The following is a 24,413-nucleotide window of genomic DNA, read 5'->3' as shown; positions in this document are numbered from 1 at the left end:
ACACTATATTGGGTAACATTGGAAAATGTGACTCTATTAATGGACTTTGTTGGCAGGCGATATTTCAAAACTTTTTTCACAAAATATTTTTCATTAAGCTAATGTTCCTGGAAAAGTCACCCTTTTTTCATTTGTTTTCTCATTTGTTTTCATTGTTTTTGAATACGCTCATACTTTTTTTAACTGTTACACCCAGCCATTTTGGTAAATTACAGTGTGAAAGTATAGAGAACTGGAATTTTCATCTTTGCTAATTCTAAAGTGTTTGATATAGTGAGAAGCACACCAAACAAAATGCTTCCTGGTATAGCTAATTAAATATAAACCAATGTCTAAGACTTTGATTTTTATCCTGATTACTGAGCTTTTATCAGAATTTCTTCTGGTCTATTCTGTTTAGTCAGAGTAAATCAAAATACAGCTATAATTTGTGATTATCAGAATAAAAGGAGGTAATTTATTTTTTATTTCATACCTTTTGAAATGAAAGTCATATTTTTATCAGAAAGAAAATCATATATTGACAGATGCTAAATAACTTGATACATATTTCAGATACACAGATACTGTTTCATGTGCCTATGGCATTGAAATACATAGTAAATATATCTTAGAATTTATACTCAAATCTATACCTCTGTATGCCTCCTATCTGCCATGTTAGATTTTTACCTAATCAATATTTAAAAAAAATTAATGTTACATTCAAGTGTTTAGTTTCTTAGGATAGATGTTCATGAACACTGAATTTATACCTTCCATATTGATCTACTTATTGCTGATACTTAAGATTTTAGAATTGAAATTACTTATTATTCTTGAGAATATGAATATTTAATCAGTTCCAAACTTTTGAAATAACTGGTGTTTTAGAAACCAGAAACAGAAATTATAATAGGAGTTTAGACTATAATATATTGCTGTAAGGATAATTATTAAGGGAAAACACAGCTGACATTTTCTGATTTATGCACACAATCAGAGATGGAGTCCAAGGACTGTGACATAATTATCTTCATGCTAACAATTTTTGTAAATCTCTTGACAGAATTTTTGCTAATTTTAAAATGCCTTCTGAAGATTAGCACTTAAAATTGTTGGGGAAAATAGCACAATTTATTAGCAAGGGTATAATTGTAAACCTTCTAAATACTCATTGTGAATATCATTTAGACAGTAACTCCTGCTTTAGCAGCTGGTATATAAGACACCAGTTTATGGAATCTTGAAACAACAGAGAGTGGAATCTAATTAAAGAGGATTACATGCCAAAGAAAAATTATTAAAAACAGACTAATAGACAATTGTTATGAATTTAGAAGTCTCTGCCAACTTCGCATTTTCATACAAATTTATGTAAGTAACTGTCAAGTAAAAGCCTTTAATTTTTCAAAACCAAAAGGATGTTACAAGGCTTTATGTTTTGCGACTTAAAAGTGATTGCTTTCCTGAACTTTACGTTAATGCAAGAATTTAAATGGTTCTATTACTCTTTCCTCACAAATTTAACATACACCAGTGATTTGAAAGATAAATAATTAGAAATACTCTTTTAGGTTTTCTTATTTGTTTGATATTTATCTAATACCAAGCATCCCATACTGCATATAGGGAAACCTTTGGCATATTTTTCCTTTTTAAACAAAAATCAGCTTATCAATTTAGGTACTGTTAATGGAAGTTTATGTTGAATTGGTTTGCATATTTTTCTTTGTGATTTAATTTAAAATTTGTGATGCACTGAAGATTGTTAAATGTCAGTATCCCAATCTAACAAATGCCGCCTCTCTGTTTGAATTGACTCACTTTGCTCCCATCTCAAAGGTTTTTTTTTTTTTTTACAGATAAGGGAATTGAGATAGATAAAGTGATACATAGGCAGCTATTAATTATTATGTTTAAAATAGAATATTGAAATAAGTGGTCCTTCTCAGTATTAGAGAAAAGTTCATATCTGTGAATATACCTAGTGCCTAACTTTACATCTTACACACTCTGTATGGTATTGTTATAATACATCATGCATTGCATTTACAAAATTCTGTGGTGTAAATTGACTTTTGTAGATTTTGACTAAATTAAACATAGTATAAATTAATTGTTAAACACAGGGAATGATGTGTTTTCTAAATAATTAATAAATGCATGAACAAATACATTGGATTCAGTAAATGAGATATTTGTGTAGCAGTCTTGTGTAATATTCCTAACAATAATCCTTTATATGAAAAATTTAACTATCTAAAATTGTTTTTGAGATACAGAGAAATACCACAGATGTCCTGGGTAATAATAGTGGAATTGTTTTTCCTTTGTGACCCTTCATCCTTGCCCCCAAAGTTCTCTTCATCTGTTTAGATGGCACCTATTCCAGGATTGCCTGCTACCTTGGAAGGAGACTCCCCAAGGACAAGGAATTATTTTAAATTTAAAGCCTCCAGATTACATCAGACTTTAAATCTAGAATAAGTTTAAGCTCCTACAGAACTAGAAAAACCTATGGTTTTCTGGTGGTGATAATTAATTCAATGATGTGGTCATCAATACTGATGTTAGTAAAAACTATTAGTAAATATTTTCCTTTTAAGTTTCCATATGTCAAATAGCTATTGGATCATGGTGGTTGATGGTCATTTTAATATAGATTGCTCAATGCTGGCATCAGTTCTTCCATGCGATAACAAATCAGCCAGTACATGAAGCATTTGGTACTGTGAATTTATTAGTATTAAAAAATGAATTTAATATTCTGTTTTGGTAAAAAGACATTTTATAGAAGCTAATTCATAAATATATTATACCTGAAGACTTATCTTTTGGGAAAGTTTTGATCTTCTCGGAATTAGTTTTCTCATAGTAGCCTAATTTAACATAGCAGGGCACAGAATATCCACCAGAAGGGCATTTGAAGGTACGTGAAGTCCTCTCATTCATTTGAAGATCATAACAAGGAAATGCCTGCAGGGAGCTAACCTGTACTGCTAACTCTGTTCTGTACCCACCCTGGTACTAAAGAAGTGTTTAAATGTGAGAGCACATAGACGAGCTTAGGAGACAGATAAGATGATCAAAACATCCATTCCTTCTGTAGCTTTCTGTCCATCTTCCATTGCATCACTAAACATAGCAAGGTGAGTTTGGCCAGTAGGTTTTTGCCATTCATCTAGAAAATATATACAAAAATACTATTTTGTAGGTATCATAAAGCTGAAATGGAATGGGGGGCTGCTGGAAATGAACTGGGAATTGAAGCTAAATCTGGAGAAAATGATACAAATATAGATTGATTTACAATGCAACCTTTTCACCCCACTTTTCTTATTTTTATCAGATTCTATAGATACCAATAGTTTCTGGAATTTTCAGGTTTTTTTGTTTGCTGTTTCTCACTATATTAGCAACTTGTAAAATACTTATTTGGAAGTCCTTGTTTTCTTGGTATATTTGACTTGCAAATAATTTTCTTTTTGATTTGGATTATGATTATGATTATTTTTTATCAGAAACTACACTTGAGTGTGACTTGTGAGTATATATAGGAAAAACTATTTTAAAGGGTTTGGGAGATTCAGTGGCAGATCAAGATTTGTTTGGGATTCTGCCAAAATTTGCATTAAAAGGGATTAACTCTAGAATGATAGGAGATGATGAGTTACAAATCTAAACACAGGCAATACATACATACATGCATACATACATACACACATACATATGCAAATCTTAACAAGGGCTGTGTCTGGTTAAGCCAAGTATTATCACTGGTATAGATCCCTTTGTGGAATGCAAGAATACTCAATGCAATCTTCTTGAAAAAAAACTTTTAAAAGCTTCTGATTTCTTTTGATTAGAATCTATGCTCACTAGGCAACATTTGATTTTTACTTGTCATTCCATACTGAATTTCCTAAAAGTTAAATTTCACTGATCATGTTATCACAACGCCTGATCCTTGTAACAGTTTCATGTAATAATTGAGTGCATTTGCGCTCTCGTTTTATACATCTGTTTCTGTTAACTTGGTTAGTGGGAGACAGAATATGAAAGGCAGACTCATTGTCAGGGACTGAGGAAATTAACTGTTTTAGTTTGTAAGACTAAGAACCTCTCAGGCCATGATATAGTCATCAAGATAAGGCTACAGTGGAAGGTCTCTTGGAGGAGGAATAGTTAGCTGCCTTCACTGACTTCACTTTCTTTTATTTATTTATTTATTTATTTATTTATTTATTTTTAAGTTTATTTACTTTTGACAGATACAGAGTGCGAGCATGAGCTGGGGAGGGGCAGAGACAGAGAGGGAGACACAGAATCTTAAGCAGGCTCCAAGCTGTCAGCACAGAGCCCAATGCGGGGCTCGAACTCACAAACTGTGAGAACATGACCTGGCCGATGTCGGAAGCTTAACCAACTGAGCTACCCAAGTGCCCCCACTTTCTTTTAATTGAAGGTAGCATCTGATCCGTGTGTGACTAAATGCATGTAGAAGCTCCTAGAACTTCCATTCAACAAACCTTTAATGGTTAATTACTATGTGGAAGTGCAGTAGTAAATTAACAAGCAAACAAATGCCTCTTTGTTTTCATGGAGTATACAGTATTTCAAAAATACTGTAACATAATATGTTAAATATAATAAATGTTATGAAGAATAATAATAAAGTAGGACAAAGGGGCAGAGAGTGAAGGTGAGTTCATTTTTAGACAGTGGTCAGGGAAGATGTTTCTAAAGAAGTGACATTTAAACAGAGACCTGAATGAGATGAGAGATTAAGCCATGTGAATTCTGGGGCGGGGGGGGGGGGGCAGGGGAGGGAGGGGAGACCATTTCAGGCAGAGGGTAAAGGCCCTGAGGAGAAAGGGTGCTTTTGTGTAGAAGGAACAGCAAGGAGGCACTGTGACTGAAGCAAGTTGAGCATGGGAAGCCTGGTAGGAAATGAGATTGGTTGGGTCATTAAGAACTTGAAAGTGGGCAGACTTTCTTTGTAGAAATTGTAGATTTTCATTATTTAAATTGCTCTTTGAGGGTTGCCTGGGTGGCTCAGTCAGTTCAGTGTCTCACTCTTGGTTTCAGCTCAGATCATGATCCCAGGGTTGTGCTCTGCACTAAGTGTGGAGCCTGCATGAGATTCTCTCTCTCTCTCTCTCTCTCTCTCTCTCTCTCTCTCTCTCTCTCTCTCTCCCCCCCTCCCTCCCTCCCTCTCTTCTGCCCCCCCTTGCCCCTCTCCCCTGCTCATGCTATCTCTCTAAAATAAATAAATAAATGAATAAATAAATAAATAATAAGTAAATAAATAAATAAATAAATATATATTTTTAAAAAAATTTAATTGCTGTTTGAAAGCCTTCCCCTTGTCAAAATTAAGTGTGCAGGTAAATAATAATATTTACTTCCAAAAAGCAAATATTAAGGCGATTTTTATGCTGATTTGAGACTGGCAGTGTTTACTACACAGTACTCCACATTATTTGTTGAAAGAATGATACTTGTGTTTCACTTGATTATACTGTAAACCATGTGAGAATCAAAACATAACCATGCATTATGTAAAGAACTGTGTGGTAATTATAAACAATTCTTAATCTCGAATTTTGTTGACCTCCCTTAGATACAAACAATGAATGATCAACAGATAGGCTTCTGCAGCAGAACTGCTTCTATTTTTGCTACCTTAGAAAAGTACTAAAAGGTTACTTAATTCTTACCATGAATGAAAGTTAAAATATAAGTAAAAACATTTTGATTGAGAATATGAACCTGGGAATGAGATTTATTCTGTCCATTTAAAAAGGCATTTCTTGTTTAGAATATATTTTCACATGTATGATCTCTTAATTTATTCTCACAACAGTACTTTAAGGTGGTGTCATTACTTTTATCATCTTCGTTGATATCTTCATTCTATGAGGGAGTATTTGCAGATTGAGATGTTAAGCATTTTCTTAAGAACACATAAGCAATTTAATTGCAAAACTACAACTTAAAAACAGATTTATTGTCTCCACAGCTCGTACCTCTCATACCATATTATATTCCATTTCACTGTGATTCAAGATTCTCCTAGACAGGGCCTGACTGTAAGCTGGCCACCATTAGTGAAATGACATTAGCTAAATATGATTATGTCTTAATGTTCCCTGAAAGGATTAGACTAGTTAAGACATACCAAAGGGAAAAGTAATTATCTATTGAAATATGAACCTCATGATTAGAACTGGTAGATTGGTATTAGAATGTTCATCTAGAATTTTAAAAGATATGAATATAATCATTATTTCTTACTTGATTTATAAACAATTTCATTTGAGCTAGTTTTGTTGAGTGCCAAAATTCAAATATAACATTTTACTAGAACAGTAAGTTAACCTAATTTATTCATTCTTTATAGGAACCTAGACCTTAGGAATTTCTAACTACTTGAGACATAGGCACTAGTATTATCTTTTCCTGATTTGCCTTATTGTCTAAAGAAAACCATTAAATTAATCAATGTTAAATCACCTTAGAGTTGTAGTAGTGACTTGGAGTATGCTATTTAAATTCTTCAGACTTTAAAATGTGCCATAAGACTTGTGCCCCCCCCGTGATAATTCCCTGTGGGTCCTTCAAAATATAGTATGCTGCAGGCTTCCAACCATCCGAGATTTGTAATGATCATTAATGCATGATTAATATATAGGAATGATCCTCCCACTGGACATGAAACATACTTGCTGGATAACAGTTACCTTATTGAATTGAAATTGTATTTTTTGAATATGGGATGTGTGTGTGAAAATTTAATTTTTTAAGAGGAAAGGATCATGATTTTTATTATATTCTCACAGGTATCTTATGACCAAAAAGTTAAAACTCTTTTTTTCCATAAAGACTGTATTTTTTTTACTCTACTATTCATAAGAATCACCTGGAAAACATGAAAATGCACATTTTTCTACTTCACTTTATAAAATCTTATCCCTTAGGATTATGCTGGGTAATGGATGCTCTTCCTCTTCCTCCTCTTTATTCTTTTCCTCCTCTTCCATTGTTTATTTAAAAGCTTCTACTCAATGTATCAAATGATTTGCATATATTATCTCATTTAATTTTTTTGTTTTCCATGCAAAAAAGTGCTTTTATTATAGCATGGGGACAAAACCCATGCGCAGAAAGAGCTACACTGGGATTGTGAGGAGTGACTGATTATATACTTTTTAGTTAGTGGGAGTTAGGGATACTATAAATCTTTAATGAATTTGAAAGCAAGGACCTTGAGGGACTAGTTATTGTTAAGATAAGGTTATATTCTGTTGTCAAGTAAGACATTAGTCATGAGACCATTCAAATATATATCATATGTATATGTTTGAAGGATGATTCCTATCATGTATTGTTTGGGGGAGGGGGTGATGTTTACAGTTATCAGAAAGAAGTACATCAACCAGAGCAAAGGTAGAGTGGTAAAACATTAAAGGAAGTCCTTGAGGAAGCTGTAGGAATGTTAAATCTGTATGCCTCAAGAATCCTGTCAGGAGAGACTACTAGCTGCAGCAAAGTCCTGCCTTTGTTTTTTTTTTCTCCCATCATTTTCTCCACTGAACAACTTTGACCCTTAAATCTTGAAGGTTGCTGAGGGTGGAAGGTCTTATCTTCTGTAACTTCTTCCTACTGAATAGGGATGTAGAGATATCCCTACAGCCCTAGAAGGTAAGTAACTGAGTTAAGTATCCTGCCTAAGATCAAGTAGCTAGTAGGCAGGCAGTAACACTGCAATCTGAGGCTGAAGTCACTTCTACCTTAGCCTTTTTTTCTTTTTTTTCTTAATCTGGAAAAATTTGACTCTTTTAAAAGACATGTCAGAGTCAGAAGTAATAAACTTTATAGAAATCTCTGTTCCAGGAGAATGAATTCCTCTCTCTTCTCCAAATTCTCACTAGATTGTGATTAAGGTGGGGACTTATTTATCTTTATATACCTGGTGCTTTGTATGATGCCTAACATACAGTAGAAATTACAAGAATTTATTCTGAATTGAAATTTAATTGATTAACTTGAGGTTTTATGATTTGGTAATTCCAAGACTTAATTTCAGGAGCTATGTCATCAACTCTCTGGGACCTTAATAATACAGAGCTAAGTTTCTTCATTTATTAAAAGTAGTTTTCTAATTTTTACAATTTAGGTTAATATATAAATTTTAGATCCAACCTTTTTAGTTTTAGTTATGATTATTTCATAAAGGAAATGCAGTCCTGTGGAAATTAAGTCATATGATAATATCCTGATTTTTTAAAATTTAGTAATATGATTTGCTAACTTTGTTGCCTATTTCCAGCTCCATCTAGCATATGAATCAGTAGATACTTGGTTGAATTTGTTATAGTTTAAACAAAGATAACCCAGTAATATTATTTAAATTTTTTAGCATTTAGAGATCTCCTTGTGTGTTATTTTGTTTCCATGTTGCTACTGATATTCTATTTGTTTTATTGTACTTTTATATAATCCTTAACGCAGATGAGATATAAAATACTATAAAATCTATCACATTTGAAACTAGACCTTCCCTCAACCCATGGGGATTTATTTGGCAGAAGGCCAGCAAAACCAGTTCTTTTTGATGCTTAGTTTCTAGTTTCTACTTTAATTGCTGCCAAAATCTGAGCACTTGGGGATTTAATTGCTCATTATATTTGTCACAGTGGTGTCACAGACCCAAATAAAGACTGTTACATGAAAAATATTTATGGGTATTAATTTGGCCTAAACATGTGTATTTAGATTCCTTATTTTTCTACGTTTTAAAGTATAGCACATCTAGACAGAAATAAGAATTCTTTAAGAACTTAGGTCTACCTTCCTAGTAAACTATGATTATCCATCTAGTCTAGTATCTGAATTTCACAACTAACAATCGGGGGGGTGTGGGGACCTGTTCAGAAATTTATTATATTCACTTTATTCAGCTTACTTTTTTGAAGCAGTCTCTAAGGGATTTGAGTCTGGCTCTGAGAACAGACTACTTGGGTTCGAATCTCAGAATCCCTTCCTGACTGTATGATTTGAACGAGTTATCTTAATTTCTCTATGCCTGTTTCCTCATTTGTAAAGTATAGATATCTTTGTTATTGTGAAGACTAAATGGGCAAAGCTTCTAGAAAAGTGTCTAACACAGAGAAGGTCCTCAAGGTTTGCTAGTTTACTGTAATTCATCTTTATATGCCAAAAAGTTTCCCATGGTTGCTAATTTGAATTTCCAGTTTCCTACTAATTAAGTAAGGATAACCTTTGCCTGCTATAGTAAATAACATATTTGGTCCGCACTGAATCCACTGCCTTTACTGTCCTTCTATTTTTCCTGTGTGTTCCCACTTGCTTGTTCCATAGTTGTAGGCTCATAGCCTGCCTCTTGTTCCAGTGTTTCATTACTAATCACCGATTTTTCTTGTTCTTGTGTTTGCTAATCTGAGTAGTGGTTTGTTTATTCATTCTCTCTGTGTCCCCTTTTCCCTTTTATTCACCCTTTGCTGTCCCTTTTATCCTTCCTACAAATACTTGCACCACCTTGCTTCTGCTGTGATGCTTGCAGCTTTCTCATGAAATAACCTTGATCAAAGGAAATTATTAGGCACGTGAAAAGAAGGAAATGTAAGTCATCACCATGGACAAGGTAGTTTTTTAGTATTATTTGGAAGTTTTTTGTACCCTGGAAATTAAGTTCCCTATGTTTTACTTCTACCTGAAATTGTCTTCTGGGATAGTCCTACACTACAAATAGAATTCCCAAGAATGAACAACAGAGTAAGACATTTGGTTACATAAAAATACATTTATAATTTTTCTGAGATTCATACTCATGTGAACTAGGACAAGAATAGATTTTATTTTTTTTTAATGTTTATTTTTGAGACAGAGAAACAGAGCATGAGTGGGGGAGGGGCAGAGAGAGAGAGGGAGACACAGAATCTGAAACAGGCTCCAGACTCTGAGCTGTCTGCACAGAACCTGACGAGGGTCTCAAGCCACCAACCCTGAAATCACAACCTGAGCCGAAGTTGGATGCTTAACCAACTGAGCCACCCAGGTGCCCCAAGAACAGATTTTGATAGGACACTGGCTATACTTTATTTATAGTTGTCCCTAATGCTATGGACATGTTCTTAATGGTGGATATAACAGTAAGTCTGTTTGCCTCTCACCCAGTGGATCTGATGGCTTAATTTTATTTATGGATAGGATGAGCAGATAAATGTACTAGCTGCTGGAGATGTTTCTCTCATTATGGTAAAAAGAATAACATTTGTCTGAATTATAATTAAACTCATATAGCTCTTCTTTGAAATACTGTTCTTGAAAAAAAATATTGGATTTGATTTCCATTTCAGGACACGGAAGTATTTTTGGTGAAGGTAACAGACCATTTAAATGCTTACAGAGTTTTAGTTTTTTTTCTTTATTTTTCTATTGGGCACAATAAGCTTTGTGCAGACCCAGGAAGTGAGAAACAGAGTATTATTTTTTTTAGTCAACCTAATATTCATTTTGAGTTCCCATTCCAATATGTAATTTTAACCACTTCCAGATAAAATCACTACTAAAGTCTTCGTATCATTAAAATGAGGAAATAACTATAAGTGCTCTGGAACACTCTCTCTTGACTAATGCTGAGAACCTGTCTTCAATTCCTGGAGCCACAGTGAGCTTAGTGGGGCTACTTCAGGCTTCTGTATCCAATTTTCCTCTGTCTTCGGCTTTCCTGAGAATGTTTTCATCTCCTATTCCTGTGGCAGAAAAACTAGTCAAGTGGTCTTTCAGCTTTATGGCTTATGCTAGGGATGAACGCTTAAGAATTCAAAATCCAGTAATTTTGTTTCTTTTTTAATGTCTTTCATGAACTTGTTCTTTTGCAACTGTGGAGGCCAAGATAAAGTTTAAAATTTCAATGAGAGGGGGTACCTGGGTGGCTCAATCGGTTGAGTGTCCAACTTCGGCTCAGGTCATGACCTCACAGCTCGTCAGTTCAAGCCCGTGTAGGTCTCTGTGCTGATAGCTGGGAGCCTGAAGCCTGCCTTGGATTCCGTGTCCCCCTCTCTCTCTGCCCTTCCCTTGCTCTGTCTCTTTGTCTCTCAAAAATAAATAGAAAAGGAGGCAATGCATTTGTTGTAATATCTGGACCTGTGGGGAGATTTTGAAAACACATATTTTTAAAAATATAAACTTAAAAAAGAAAACTTTCCATAAGAATTCTGTTTTTAGAAGGCTGTCTACACATGGATTTTACTGTAAAATAACCTTTTCCAAAAATTGATCAGATTAACTTTTTTGGGGAGGGATTTATAAATCATAAGAAATAGTAAGAAGCTATTTTTTTTAAATTGTATTGTATTATGCACCTGTTCCCAAGGTACTTCAGACATGGATATTGGGATAACAAGAGGCTTTTGTGTTTGCTTTTGAGTCTAAGCTACTATCACACTGTTGTACAGGCTGCCTTAAATATTTGTTATCTGTGACTTTCTTTTGCCATGAGCATTATTGTTCTAGTCTAGGGAGTGACTTTAAATGGCTAAACTGAGATCTTAAAATTCTGTCTTAATTACAGTAGTGCAATTATCAGGCTCTTTCATGGATTTTAACAATTAAATCTCACATTTCCTATAGCATTGTGGGCCTTAAAGACAGTACCCTAATTTAAAACATTTGTTGTTAAATAAAGAGATTCAGATGTAGTGTTTGATTTTGTTAATCCCTGTCAGTAAATGCAAAGTTTCGAAGATTTTCAACCATAAAAAAACAAAATTATCCTGTCAAGGGACAGATTTATTTCTATGAAATGACTCCATTTAGCAAAAACATGTATATATGTATGTGTATATCTGTATATGTGTATATATTTAAAATTAGAGATTTCACAAATGTGCCCATAGCAATTAAATAGAAATATTTATTCCCACATCTGATTTATAAACCATCTGTGGAGAAGCATCAAATTAAAAGATAAGTGCTATTTTTCATATCAAGAATCAAGTAAAGTTTGAAAGAAAAAGTTTACGAAACTTTCTTCCATTTTAAGATTTAAACATAATTCTTAGTAGTGATTCATCTATATTCATCTATATTGATGGAGTTGGGTTGATAGCAAATCTAGTTGCAGAGAAAAGTAAGTAAAATTATATGGCCAAAGAGAAAATATACATTGTTTTCTATTAATGGTTAACATGGGGGAAAAAATGAATGAAATTAGAATCAGAAACCTTGAATTTGAGTAGTGATTGTACCATAGAATACGGTAGTCACATACTTTGAATGCATTTTAGGTGAAAACAATTTGAGATACATCAGAATAATCTCTATAAATGAACATTTATTTTTCTTTTTAAAATAATTTTTAAGCTTTTAATTAATTTTCAACCATCCATTTCTATCCTATGTTTAATAATATCATTAGCAAACCAAAAAGAAATTGGCTAAATAAATAGTAGCACATGGATGCATGGGAATATTATCCAATTTTAAAAAGTGTATTGTGAGATGTGTTTAGAATTATGGATAGATACTAGTCACATATTATTAAGTTTAATTATATTAAGGTTAAAAATGGTATATTCCAAAGATCATATACCTAGTAGTTTTGTTTGGATCTTTTTAGGTATTCATTTGCCCCAAAAGGCATTATTTGAGTAGCAGTTGTTAACATTAAGCTGTTATAGGTTGAATGTAGCAAATGGATATAATTGAATTTACCACATGGCTTTATTTTTTTTGTACATTGTTGTGTACATTGTTATACTTTGTGTACATTGTTATACTTCTCCTTGGGTATGCAAAAGTAAAGAAAACTGTCCAGTTTTCCCAGCACCACTTACCAAAGAGACTGTCTTTATTCCATTGGATATTCTTTCCACAGTGGCACTGCTAGGTGTTTATCCAAGGGATACAGGTATGGTGTTTTGAAGGGACGCATGCACCCCCAATGTTTATAGCAGCACTATCAACAATAGCCAAAGTATGGAAAGAGCCCAAATGTCCATCAATAGATGAATGGATAAAGAAGATGTGGTATCTATATACAATGGAGTATTACTCCACAATCAAAAAGAATGAAATCTTGCCATTTACAACTACAAGGATGGAACTAGAGGGTATTATGCTAAGCGAGATTAGAGAAAGACAAATATCATATGACTTCACTCACATGAGGAATTTAAGACACAGACAGATGAACACAAGGGAAGGGAAGCAAAAATAATATAAAAACAGGGAGGGGGACAAAACATAAGAGATTCTTAAATATGGAGAACAAACAGAGGGTTACTGGAGGGATTCTGGGAGGGGGGATGGGCTAAATGGGTAAGGGGTATTAAGGAATCTACTCCTGAAATCATTGTTGCACTATATGCTAACTAATTTGGATGTAAATTAAAAAAATAAAATTTAAATAAAAAAATAAAGATGATTGGAAATGTTCTGGATAATTTGAAATGTGAAGTTTCATGAGCTTACTGGCAAACAATTTTAGGAGGAAAAATCTTAATTCAGTGCATAATTAACAGAAAAATTTAAGAAGTATTGAAAAAATCCTGTTTTATATTTAAATTTCTTTTATTCCTAGCACTTATTTTATTGTATTCTATTAAGAAAATGGCATATTTGGGGTGCCTGGGTGGCTCAGTTGATTAAGTGACTGACTCAATTTTGACTCAGGTTATAAACTCATGGGTGGGTTTGAGCCCTGCATCTGGCTTTGTGCTGACAGGGCGGGAGCCTGCTTGGGATTCTCTCTCTCTTGCCCCTCTCTCTGCTCATGATCTGTTCTAAAATAAATAAATAAGTAAACAAATAAACATTAAAAAACCACAACATATTCAAAATAAAATATAAAAATATTTCCAAAGCTTTAAAAGTGTCTTTATTAATTAATTATTTTTAAGTCAAAAGAAATATAAACCCATAACAAACTTTGGAAAATACTGAAAACTGTAACATAAAAGAACATTTATTTACCATTTTTTTGAATTTTATTTTATTCAACATTTTATTATAATCTGAGTTACTATTTCATTTCAATAAGGATGTTAGACTTCATTACAGGATTGGCTTTTTCATACAGAATTTTAATAAATTATAAAATGTTATTTCATGATTATTAGTTGGTAGCTAATATTTACTGGTAGATACTTTGAACTTTTGTATATGCCTTTTTAAATTTTAACTGTAGTGTTATGTGATTGCATTATGATTTGTTTTATCATTTTAAAAATTTTATTTTTAAAGGTTTGTTTATTTTGAAACAGAAAGAGAGAGTGCAAGCAAGGGAGGGGCAGGGAGAGGGAGAAAGAGAATCCCAGGCAGACTCCTTAATATCAGCATAGAGCCTGACACAGGGCTCGATCTCACAAATCATAAGATCATGACCTGAGCCAAAATCAAGAGTCGGGCACTTAACGACTGAGCCATCCAAGCACCCTCCTTTTTTTTTTTTAATTAATTAATTTATTTTGAGAGAGAGAGAGAGAGAGAGAGAGAGACAAACACACACACACACACACAGAGGCATTATGATTTCTTAACCAGAATTCAGACTCTCTACTAAAAACTTTTATTGCACTATAATTATACGATGGAAAAATAGATCTTAAATATGCAATTCCATAATTTTCACAAAATGAATTAAACAGTTCCCTAGAAGACCCTCTTTTGTCTCCTGTAGTACTATACACCAGCTTCTAACATCTTGATTAGTTTTACATGTTTTTAAAATAAGAGCTTTATTGAGATAATATTCACAGGCCATAAAGTTCACTATGAACTTCACTACTGAATTCGGTAGTTTTTAGTATATTCACAGAGTTGTGCATGTATCACCACTCTTTCTGAACACTTTCATCTCCCCCAGAAGAAATCCCATTACCATCATCACTCATTCCCCCACTCTTTCCAGTCTTTGGCAACCTCTGATCTCCTTACTGTCTCTGTGGATTTGCTGTACTGGACATTTTATAAAAATGGAATTACATATACAACATGGCCTTTTCTATTTGGCTTTTTCACTTAGCATAATATTTTTAAGATTCATTTATATTGTAGCATGTATCAGAACTTCTCTCTTTACGGACAAATAATATTCTGTTGTATCAATATGCTACATTTATGATTTTATCGACTTTTTGATTTGAATTTTTTCTGCTTTTTGTATGTTATGAATAATGCTGCTATGAACATTTGTATACAAATATTTTTGTGGATGTATGTTGCTCTGTGTTTCTGTTCTTACATCAGTACCACAGTGTCTTGATTACTTTTAGTGTCAGTTTTGAAATCAGGAAATATGAGTCCTTCAATTTTTCATTTCTGTTTTTAAGAATGTTTTGACTACCCTTGTCCCTTTTGTTATCATATGAATTTGAAGATCAGCTTGTCAAAATTGGCGAAAAAAAAGGTCAGCTGGGATTTTGACAGGAATTGCATAGAATCTTTAGATCAACTTAGGGAGTAGTACCATCTTAACACTATTAAGTCTTCTAATCCATGAACATGGGATGTCTTTCTATTTATTTTTGTCTTCTTTAATTTTTATCTTGAGGTGTGCTTTCCAGTGCACAAATCATATGCTACTTTTGTTAAATTTATTCAGGAATATTTTTATTTTTTGCTATGTAAATGGATGGTTTTCTTTTTTTTCATTTTTGGATTATTCACTGTAGCTTTGCCTATTTTTTAATTTTTAAATTTCTTTAAAATTTTGTTTATTTTTGAGAGACAGAGCATGAATGGGGGAGGGGCAGAGAGGGAGACACAGAATCTGAAGCAGGCTCCAGGCTCCAACCTGTCAGCACAGAGCCCAATGTGGGGCTTGAACTCACGATCCACAAGATCATGACCTGAGCCAAATTCAGATGCTTAACTGACTGAGCCACCCAGGCACCTGTAGGTTAGTTATTTTTGAACTTTACATAAGTGAAATAATTTTGCTATTTGTTCTTTTGTGTGTCACATCTTTGCTCAATATTGTATCTATGAAATGTATCCATGTCACTGCATGCAGCTATAGTTCATTCTTTTTTTAAAAAAAATTTAAAACCTTTATTTATTTTTGAGAGGGGGAGAGAGGAAGAGAGAGAGGGAGACACAGAATCTGAAGCAGGCTCCAGGCTCTGAGCTCTCAGCACAGAGCCCAACGTGCAGCTTGAACTCAAGAACTCTGAGATCATGACTTGAGCCTAAATCAGAGGTTTAACTGACCAAGTCACCCACGTGCCCCATGTAGTTTGTTCATTCTTATTGCTGTGTAGTTTTCCATTGTATATAATGGCCTATTTATATATTCTACCTTGATGGACATTTGACTTGTTTCTGGTTTTGGGCTATCTTGAATAATGGTGCTATTAACATTTTTGTACATGGATTTAGGTGAACCTATTATAAATTTGTTCTGGGTGTATTCTTAGGCATGATTTCAGCTTATGAAAGTACTTCAAAAAGCTTTACAAAGTGATTGTAACAATTTAGTTCCATCAGCAGTGCTTCAGTTGCTTTTTATACTGAAAAAGTGCTCTATATAATCTACGTTGTAGGCATTTTCACAGTGTGTAATGGTATTTGCATCTTTCTCACGAGTAGTAATATTCAGCATATTGTTTTTTTAATTAGCAGTTTTGGATATTCTCTTTTATACAGTGTTTGTATAAGTTTTTTGCTTATTTTCATTGAGCTTTTTGTCCTTTTTATATTTATCTGTAGGAGTTTTTTATTTATTATAGGTGTAAGTAATTAAAATAATGTGAAACTGGCACAAGTATAGGAAATTGAGTAGTGGGTCATAATGGACTCTGGAAACAGACCAAATATATACTGTGATTTACTTTATGGAAAAGATTAACTATAGTGGGGAAATGATTGTCCTTTCAATAATTACTATTGATTTAATTAATTACTTATATCATGTGATTTCCTATCTCACATCTTATGCAAATGTCAGTCCCAAAAGATTGAACATCTAAATGTGCAATGCAGAATAATAAAGTTTACTGAAAAAATATAGGAATATATATTCATCACTTTGAGGAAGCCAAAGATTTCTGAAAGAGGACACAAAAGGCAATAACTATTAACCATAAAAAATAATAAATTGGGCCTCATTACAAATAAGAAATTTTCTTCATGAAAAGACACTACTAAAAAATGAAAAGACAAGACATAGAGCAGGAGATGATATTTGCAATTTATCCAAAAAAGGACTGTTATTCAGAATTCAAATTGTTTTAGATATATTTCATAATTTTCAAGATTTTCACTATAAAAGCGCATAACTATCTGTTAAAAGGATCTTTGCCCTAATTTTGCTGATTAAAAAAAATCAAGGTAGAAATAGTGTATATATATATATATATATATATGTACATGTATAGTATATACAGTATATATGGATATGTATTAGGTATATATGTATATGTATTGTGTGTATATATATATACACAGTACATATGTATACATAATTTTCAGGATTTTCACTATAAAAGCATATAACTATCTGTTAAAATGATCTTTGCCCTAATTTTGCTGACTTAAATCAAGGTAAAAATAGTATATATATGTGTATATATGCATATATACACATATATATGCATATATACACATATATATCAATAGTTTTTAAGTTAATTCTTACACATTGAAAATTATTAATCTAAATTCTGTAATTTTCTAAAATCCAGATTATGTATGTATAATTTAAAATGGAAAGAACACATTGTTATTTAGTTTTCGTTTGTTATTTTAGCTAAAATGCTAAATCTAATTATTTTATTACCTAACTTATATATAAAATCTGATATGCCAAAAGATTCATGGATATGTTTTTAGTCAAAAATTTAATTCTATACTGCATAAATCTTCTCAAAACTTATTAGTCTCATGTAAGATTAATTTTACATTTAAAAATATATTCAGAATTATAATTAAAAAAATAAAAACTTAGAAAAAGCAATTCAGTAATGCTAAGAACATGATATAATGTCACTTAATTTTAAGAATTGGACTTATTTATTTTAAACATATCTATATGTATACATCTATTTATAAATATATACACAATTGTTATTTAAAGATCTTATTCTAAAATTTTGTTTCCAAAATGTTGGAAGTTGTATAATTATCTTATGCTGGGCTGTATCTTTCCATGTAAGTAATTGTTAATATTTTTAGAACTAGATATTTATCCTATACAGTTTATTATAATTTCAAACTTACTTTTATTGACTTTCTCTTTTGAATTCAAATTGGTTTTGATATATTTGAGATTATTTTAGTGAAGTAATTTTCAAACCTTAAAGCTCTAAAAGTTGTGCTATGTTTATATAAAATTGATTTAGTCTGTTTACTCCATTTTGAAAAATTGGTAAAAAGACTTCTGTGATAGCTGTATCATGACATTTTTATTTTGTTACTGTTGAATTCACACTGTCAATTTTAATGAATCCTACCCAATTAAAGTTGTGTGCATATTTTTCATGAGTCCATAATCAATATAATCAATTATATTTTTACATAATTGCATAGATACAATTTTATCTCAGGATGTTGGAGGATTAATACATTTTTTAAAATGTTGCAGAAATGCGAGAAGCTGGAGAATAATTTTGATGACATCAAGCACACGACTCTTGGTGAGCGAGGAGCTCTCCGAGAAGCAATGAGGTAAGTCTGGGTCACCATAGCAACAGTCACAGATGTGGTAAAGAAAAAGTCATTCTTCATTATTGGGGGAACAAATGAGTTCATTGCCACCATTCAGCTCTGTTCTCTAAGGTATTAATTTGTCAGTGGAGAGACTTCCCTTGAGGCTGTACTTTGGTTTTGAAGCTGCATAAATGTTAAGCCTCAGTGCACAGTAAAAAATGTAAATGTTTAATTTGTTACTTAAAATGCTTAAGGGGTGTCTTGTTTTATATTTATACTAAACTGTGTGATTGAATGGAAATATTGTTCATCTAAATTCTGCCTGAATATAAAAAAAAAACAGAACAATGGTGGTTAAACTGAGTAGTATTTTCTCCTAATTAATATTTAATTTAAAAAGAGGTACTTAAAATTTCATATTCTATTAGATTTTATAGGATTATATCATAGTATTTTTAAACTGATTTACACACTATTTTAAAGCCTATAGATTCACTTTTTTTCAAATACAGTAGTCTATAATGAGCCTGATTTTTGTTTTTGTTTTTTGTTTTTTGTTTTTTTTTTTGCTTTTTTCACTTTTGACATTTCTGTTTCTAAATATTTCTCTGAAATCTCCGCCAGACTTGATACCTTTTTAATAACTTTTAAGAATCAGTCTTTAAATCCGTATTTTAGTAGACATTAAGAATGTGTAAGGAATAAAACTCATCATCCTTAGGGCTAGAAAACAATAAATGAAATTAATTTTAAAAGTTCTGAGCTTCATCTCCCCATTTGAGTTGGATAATTTCCAATATATTCGTACAGAAGTAGTATATTTACCTTTATTTAGCCTATGAAACTACAATTGATTTTTAAAATGCAGTTCTCATTTTTTTTCAGGATCATAAGGCTAAAAATAATTTAAAATAAGAGAAAGGATAAACCTATGAGGCTTTCTAGAAGGGAACGTGGGTACAATTTTGTTATTGCTAGCGCACAGTTACCATATACTTTAGTTTAGAAGCTGCTCTCATTTAGTAACCTTCCTTTTACCATGCAAGCAGCAGGGGAAAGTAATTAAATTTAATAGAAGCTGCCCTCATTTTGAAGCCACTTCTATTTAAAACCACAGGGGGAGGTAATTAAATTTAATGGAAACAGTAGCTTCTACACAAAGATACATGGTACTTCTGTATAGATGATTATGATGTCACAAAAAGAGGAATAATATATTACTAGTACTGAGAAATTACCAGCTGGAGCAAGTGAGCCTATTTTATTGTTAATGTCTTCACTAATAAAAAAAAGAGGGAAAAATAGAACTGAATATACAATAGAGAATTTGCACCTATAAAATGCAATCAGACATTCACAGAAAGTTAGTTTTTGAAAAATAGTAATAAATTAAAAAGAAGGTATAAAACATATTGTGGAAAAAGCCAATGCAGAAATTATGAATGAACTCCTATTTTCAATACAGTCTTTATCTTGTGTCTAAAACTACCACATTTATAAGTTGAAGGCATTGTTTTTGCACATGCTAATGATAATAAATTTGAATATATTAAGTGTGTACACCAATATGTATTTAGAAAGCTACAGTTATTCTCTGTATTTTTATATCTACTCAGTTTGAAGTAAACACATAGACACATAGGAAGACAAAGAGAATGCCAGCTCTGAAGCTTTGAATAAAAGAACTGAAGGCCTAAAACAGAAAGAATTACAAAGGGGCAATGTGAATGAAAATGGATGTGACTGAGGGAAATATAATGAACAAGGAAAGGACATGTAATTAGTATAGAAAATTTGTCATCAAGGAAAATCAAACTGAATTATGGGAGAACTGTGTATGAAGAGATTATTCTGCCAAATTTTGTAATACTTACTTTTTAGAAAATACTAGGATATTCTGCTTTTAAAAAAGTAGAGATGAACTAATAAGAAAAACAAGTATTACCTGGTTAGAATAACCTCTCAATCACTCATGCTATCAGATAAAGCAGTATTCTAGATAATTTAAATCAGCTTTTAATTATATGGCTGTTTAATGTACTTTGTTTACATAAGCTGCATATTTTACACATGCACATGCACACACATATTCATAATGTTTGGATTCACTAAACACAATTAAATAATTTAGTAACCAAAGCATTCAGCAATTTAGTACACTGTGGGCCCACCACTTTTGTGTTTGCTGTTGTTTTTTGCCTTTAGGATGTAGCAGTAGCTCATTCTTTTATATGTGAGATTATAGAAGCATGGGAAAAAAATTGTGATGCTATGTTACTAAGAATAAGAGGAGAAACATGGAGGGGCAAAAATTAATTGTTCTTTAATCTGTGATCAATGTTTGCCTTACATGAAGGGTGTCTGGATCAAAAGAAACTATGGGAGGGTAAGATATTTGAGTTAGTCCTTGAAAGAGGGCCAGTTTTGCAGGTAGAGGGAATAGAATTGAGCAAAGTCATGGAGGCCTGCAGGTGCAAGATGTATTTCAGGAACAGTAAGTAGTCTGATGTAAAGCAAATTTTTTCAAGCTTTTTTTGAATATGTTTTCCCACAAAACTCACATAGGCAGAATTTTTGAGTCAGTAACATCTCTCCTTCCATGTCAAGAATCCTTGGGTGGAAATGAAGCAGTATGAAGTTGGCAAGGATGATGTAAGCATTTCAGAATCTCAGAGTGTGAGAAGGGGCAGTGGGAGACAGGTATGAATAATTTGCTGAAAACTTTGGTGACCATAGGGACTGGCCTTAAGAGGCTGGCTGGAAATGTGTTTGTTACCATATTCTGGAGGCTAGTTAGATAGAGTCTAGCTTGCCATGATAAAGAGTGTAAATTATTTCAGGAAGTCATTATTTTTAAGGAAGGGGTGATAGGATTAAATGTAAAAATTAGAATTTTGTAGAATTGTTAGAGGGGAAGAAGATACTATACAGGGATAGATGCAGTATTCCATGGTAGCTTTTCTCTTGGTCCTTGGACATGGCCTAGCTCAGCTGTGGGAACATTCTTTTCTCTCAGTGGCTTAACCTCCACAGCAGTCCTCAGGTGACCCTGGACACCCGCAGTGGTGCTCTCATTCTGAGCGTGTCTAGGCTGGAGAAGCTGGAGCAGAAATGGATGGAATCTGAAGATTGACATTTTGTGAGTGCTGTGTTTGGGTGCTGTCACCAAGTTGGATATACCTCCAACTTGGTTTATTAAAGTTCTTAGAATAGGAAAGAGGATTCTGTCCTTGCTCAATTCTCTGTCATCTCATCCAATCCCTCTTCATGGCTGGTCTTTGCCATGTAGTCTTGAACACATTCTTTTGTCATGTGTTCCCAGCTCATAAATCATTTTAGACCCCTCCCATACATTCTTCCTACCCCAGATGTGAGGACCTGTAGCCAGCTATGTTAAAAACACAAGGAGCTACGAACTAATCTGGGATGTACAGGCTAAGTAAATCAGGTATTTGATCAGGTTTTAGCTAATACCGAGAAAGGGGAAAAAATGATTTAAAATTTTGTTTTGGCAGAAAATAGAGGGGGCAGTTGAGGGGATGAGAGAGCTAGAGAAATCAGTGACATCACTAAGATAAAGGCCCAACAGAGGGGAGTGTGTTTGGGAAATATGAAAGTATTTAAAATGTAGATCTGATAAGACTTTGTGGCTTAGCCTCAATAAATCATAACCTTGATTTAATCTGTGCTGCTCTGTTTTAAATTATTCTTATCCTTTTTGAATAAATTATAATTTATTTGTGTGTCCTACTAGATAGTAACTTCCATGAAACTAGGATTGCTCTTTTGCCTTCTTGTGTATTCTTAGTCTTGCCATAGTATTATCATATAGTAGGTACTCAATAATTATCTGTTGAATTGTTGGTAAAGATAAAAGTAATAAGGAGGTTTATTAAAGTTAAGTCAAATGTTTTTATTTTGAATATTTGGATATATATTAATTGGGATAGGGAGAGAAAAAAAGGGTTAAGGAAGAATATTTTCGTTTTCAGATTAATTTGAGATAGCTGTGGCAAACTCGTATAAATTTGCAATAAGCAGAAGGAAAATATAATTCTACAACTCAGGAAAATACTGGGGGTTGATGTGCACATTTGGACTTGTTAAGTATTTTGATACTTGTAGCCATTGGAAAGGATGTGATTTCTAAGAATAGTGCATCAAATCAGAAAGGAGGAGAGTCTAACCAGATGCCTAAGAAAAAATATTGGGCTTAGGAAAATGTGTGTCACAAAGAAACATATTTTGAGATTTAAAAATTATAAATAACTTTCTCCAGCAGAGTAAGTTGGAACTGTAAAGTGGTGTGCCTGAGAAGAGAAGGGTGGGCGGCATTCCTGGCCAGTGTTCTGTGGCTCCTGGAGATATCTAGAGAAGTGCTGCCCAGTAGAACTTTCTGTGAACTGCAGTAAAACTCTCTAGTAGAAATGTTCTATGTTTGTGTTGTTTAGTATGATTGCCAGTGGCCACATGTGGATACTAAGCACCTGAATTATGGCTCTTGTAACTGAAGAGCTGAATATTTAATTGTATTTAACTTTCATTAATCTAAATGTAAATGGTTGTATGTAGTTACAGGCTATTTTTTGGGCAGCATCACCCTACAGGTATATGTTTGAGTTGCTAACGTGACATTTGTCTGTCTCTCATGCATGGAATTTTCATCAAATGGAGTGGCTAGGGTAAAGCTAAACCAGGTTCACACACATCACATATACATCACATGCTGCTCTCTCAAAAAATGAAGAGTAAAAGTTAGTTTCATAACAGTAATGGATGTAAACCAAAATGAACAAATATGACTTGATATGGAGGAGGTAAATGACTATTACTGTCTAAAGGCATGACTTATATGTAAAAAGCTCAAGAGAATTAACAACAAAACCATGCTAGGAATTAGTAAAATAATTTTGTAATGTGGTCAGATTTAAGATAAAAATTGAAATTTATTAGCATTTCTATGTATTACCCATAACTAATTAGTGGTTATATTGATAGTAGATCCTATGACAATCCTATGAATTTATTATATTATAAGGTACCCCAAATCATCCAGGACATGTTGAATCACACAATAAGTGGTATAAGAGGCAGCCATTTAGTTATTTGGAAAAAAAATCACTTTATATTTACACAGGTGCTGAAGGATGTTTCATGTATATCAAAGAACTAAATGAAATAAATGAAATAGCCAATGTCCACTACATTATGGGAAGCAACCGTTTTATTTATTTATTTATTTATTTACTTACTTACTTACTTACTTATTTATTTACTTATTTATTTATTTATTTATTTTGAGGTTTGTACAGGGAAAGAGATGATAAGCTAAAGAGTAGAAGAAGAAATCACTAAGCTTTGCCTGCATTAAAAAAGCTTCTGTTCGTGGAAAGAAATCATGAAATTAAAAGACAACATCAGCGTATTACATTGCTGTGTGTTTAAGAGATTCAGAAAGATTAGGAGCTCAATGGATAATTGGCAAAGTATGATTAAGAAATCTTTGAAAATATTCAACTATAATGGCCAACAAAATTTAAGTTACATTTAAAAATGTATTAATTTCTTGATTACTGATATTACTGCAGTTCAGCAGGAAGGAAATTTTTGAGTGTTAGCAATGGAATGGCAAGACAGCCATTTCTCACTCCCAGAGCTCAATAGGGGTGGAAGTGACTGCTGCATTTAAGGAAAGGATCACTCCAATAAGTATGAAAAGCTTTAAAGCAAACATACCTTTTACATATTAATTTAAC

The 24,413-nt window shown here is 32.8% G+C and overlaps 1 protein-coding gene across 2 annotated transcripts in view; it reads left to right on the top strand.

The window, feature by feature from the left end:
• DPYD (dihydropyrimidine dehydrogenase) overlaps positions 1 to 24,413 on the top strand; it is an 854,343-nt gene that overhangs the window by 98,345 nt on the left and 731,585 nt on the right. For both annotated transcript variants that reach the window (XM_027058524.2, XM_027058523.2), the window contains one exon: positions 18,593 to 18,675. In XM_027058524.2, coding sequence (XP_026914325.2) covers positions 18,593 to 18,675 — 83 coding nt within the window. The remainder of the gene's footprint in view (positions 1 to 18,592; positions 18,676 to 24,413) is intronic.

The sequence above is a fragment of the Acinonyx jubatus genome, chromosome C1 (assembly GCF_027475565.1).
Source record: "Acinonyx jubatus isolate Ajub_Pintada_27869175 chromosome C1, VMU_Ajub_asm_v1.0, whole genome shotgun sequence".
Lineage (NCBI taxonomy): Eukaryota > Metazoa > Chordata > Mammalia > Carnivora > Felidae > Acinonyx > Acinonyx jubatus.
The sequence above is the reverse complement of the archived record's forward strand: the minus strand, read 5'-3'. Positions and strand labels throughout refer to the sequence as shown.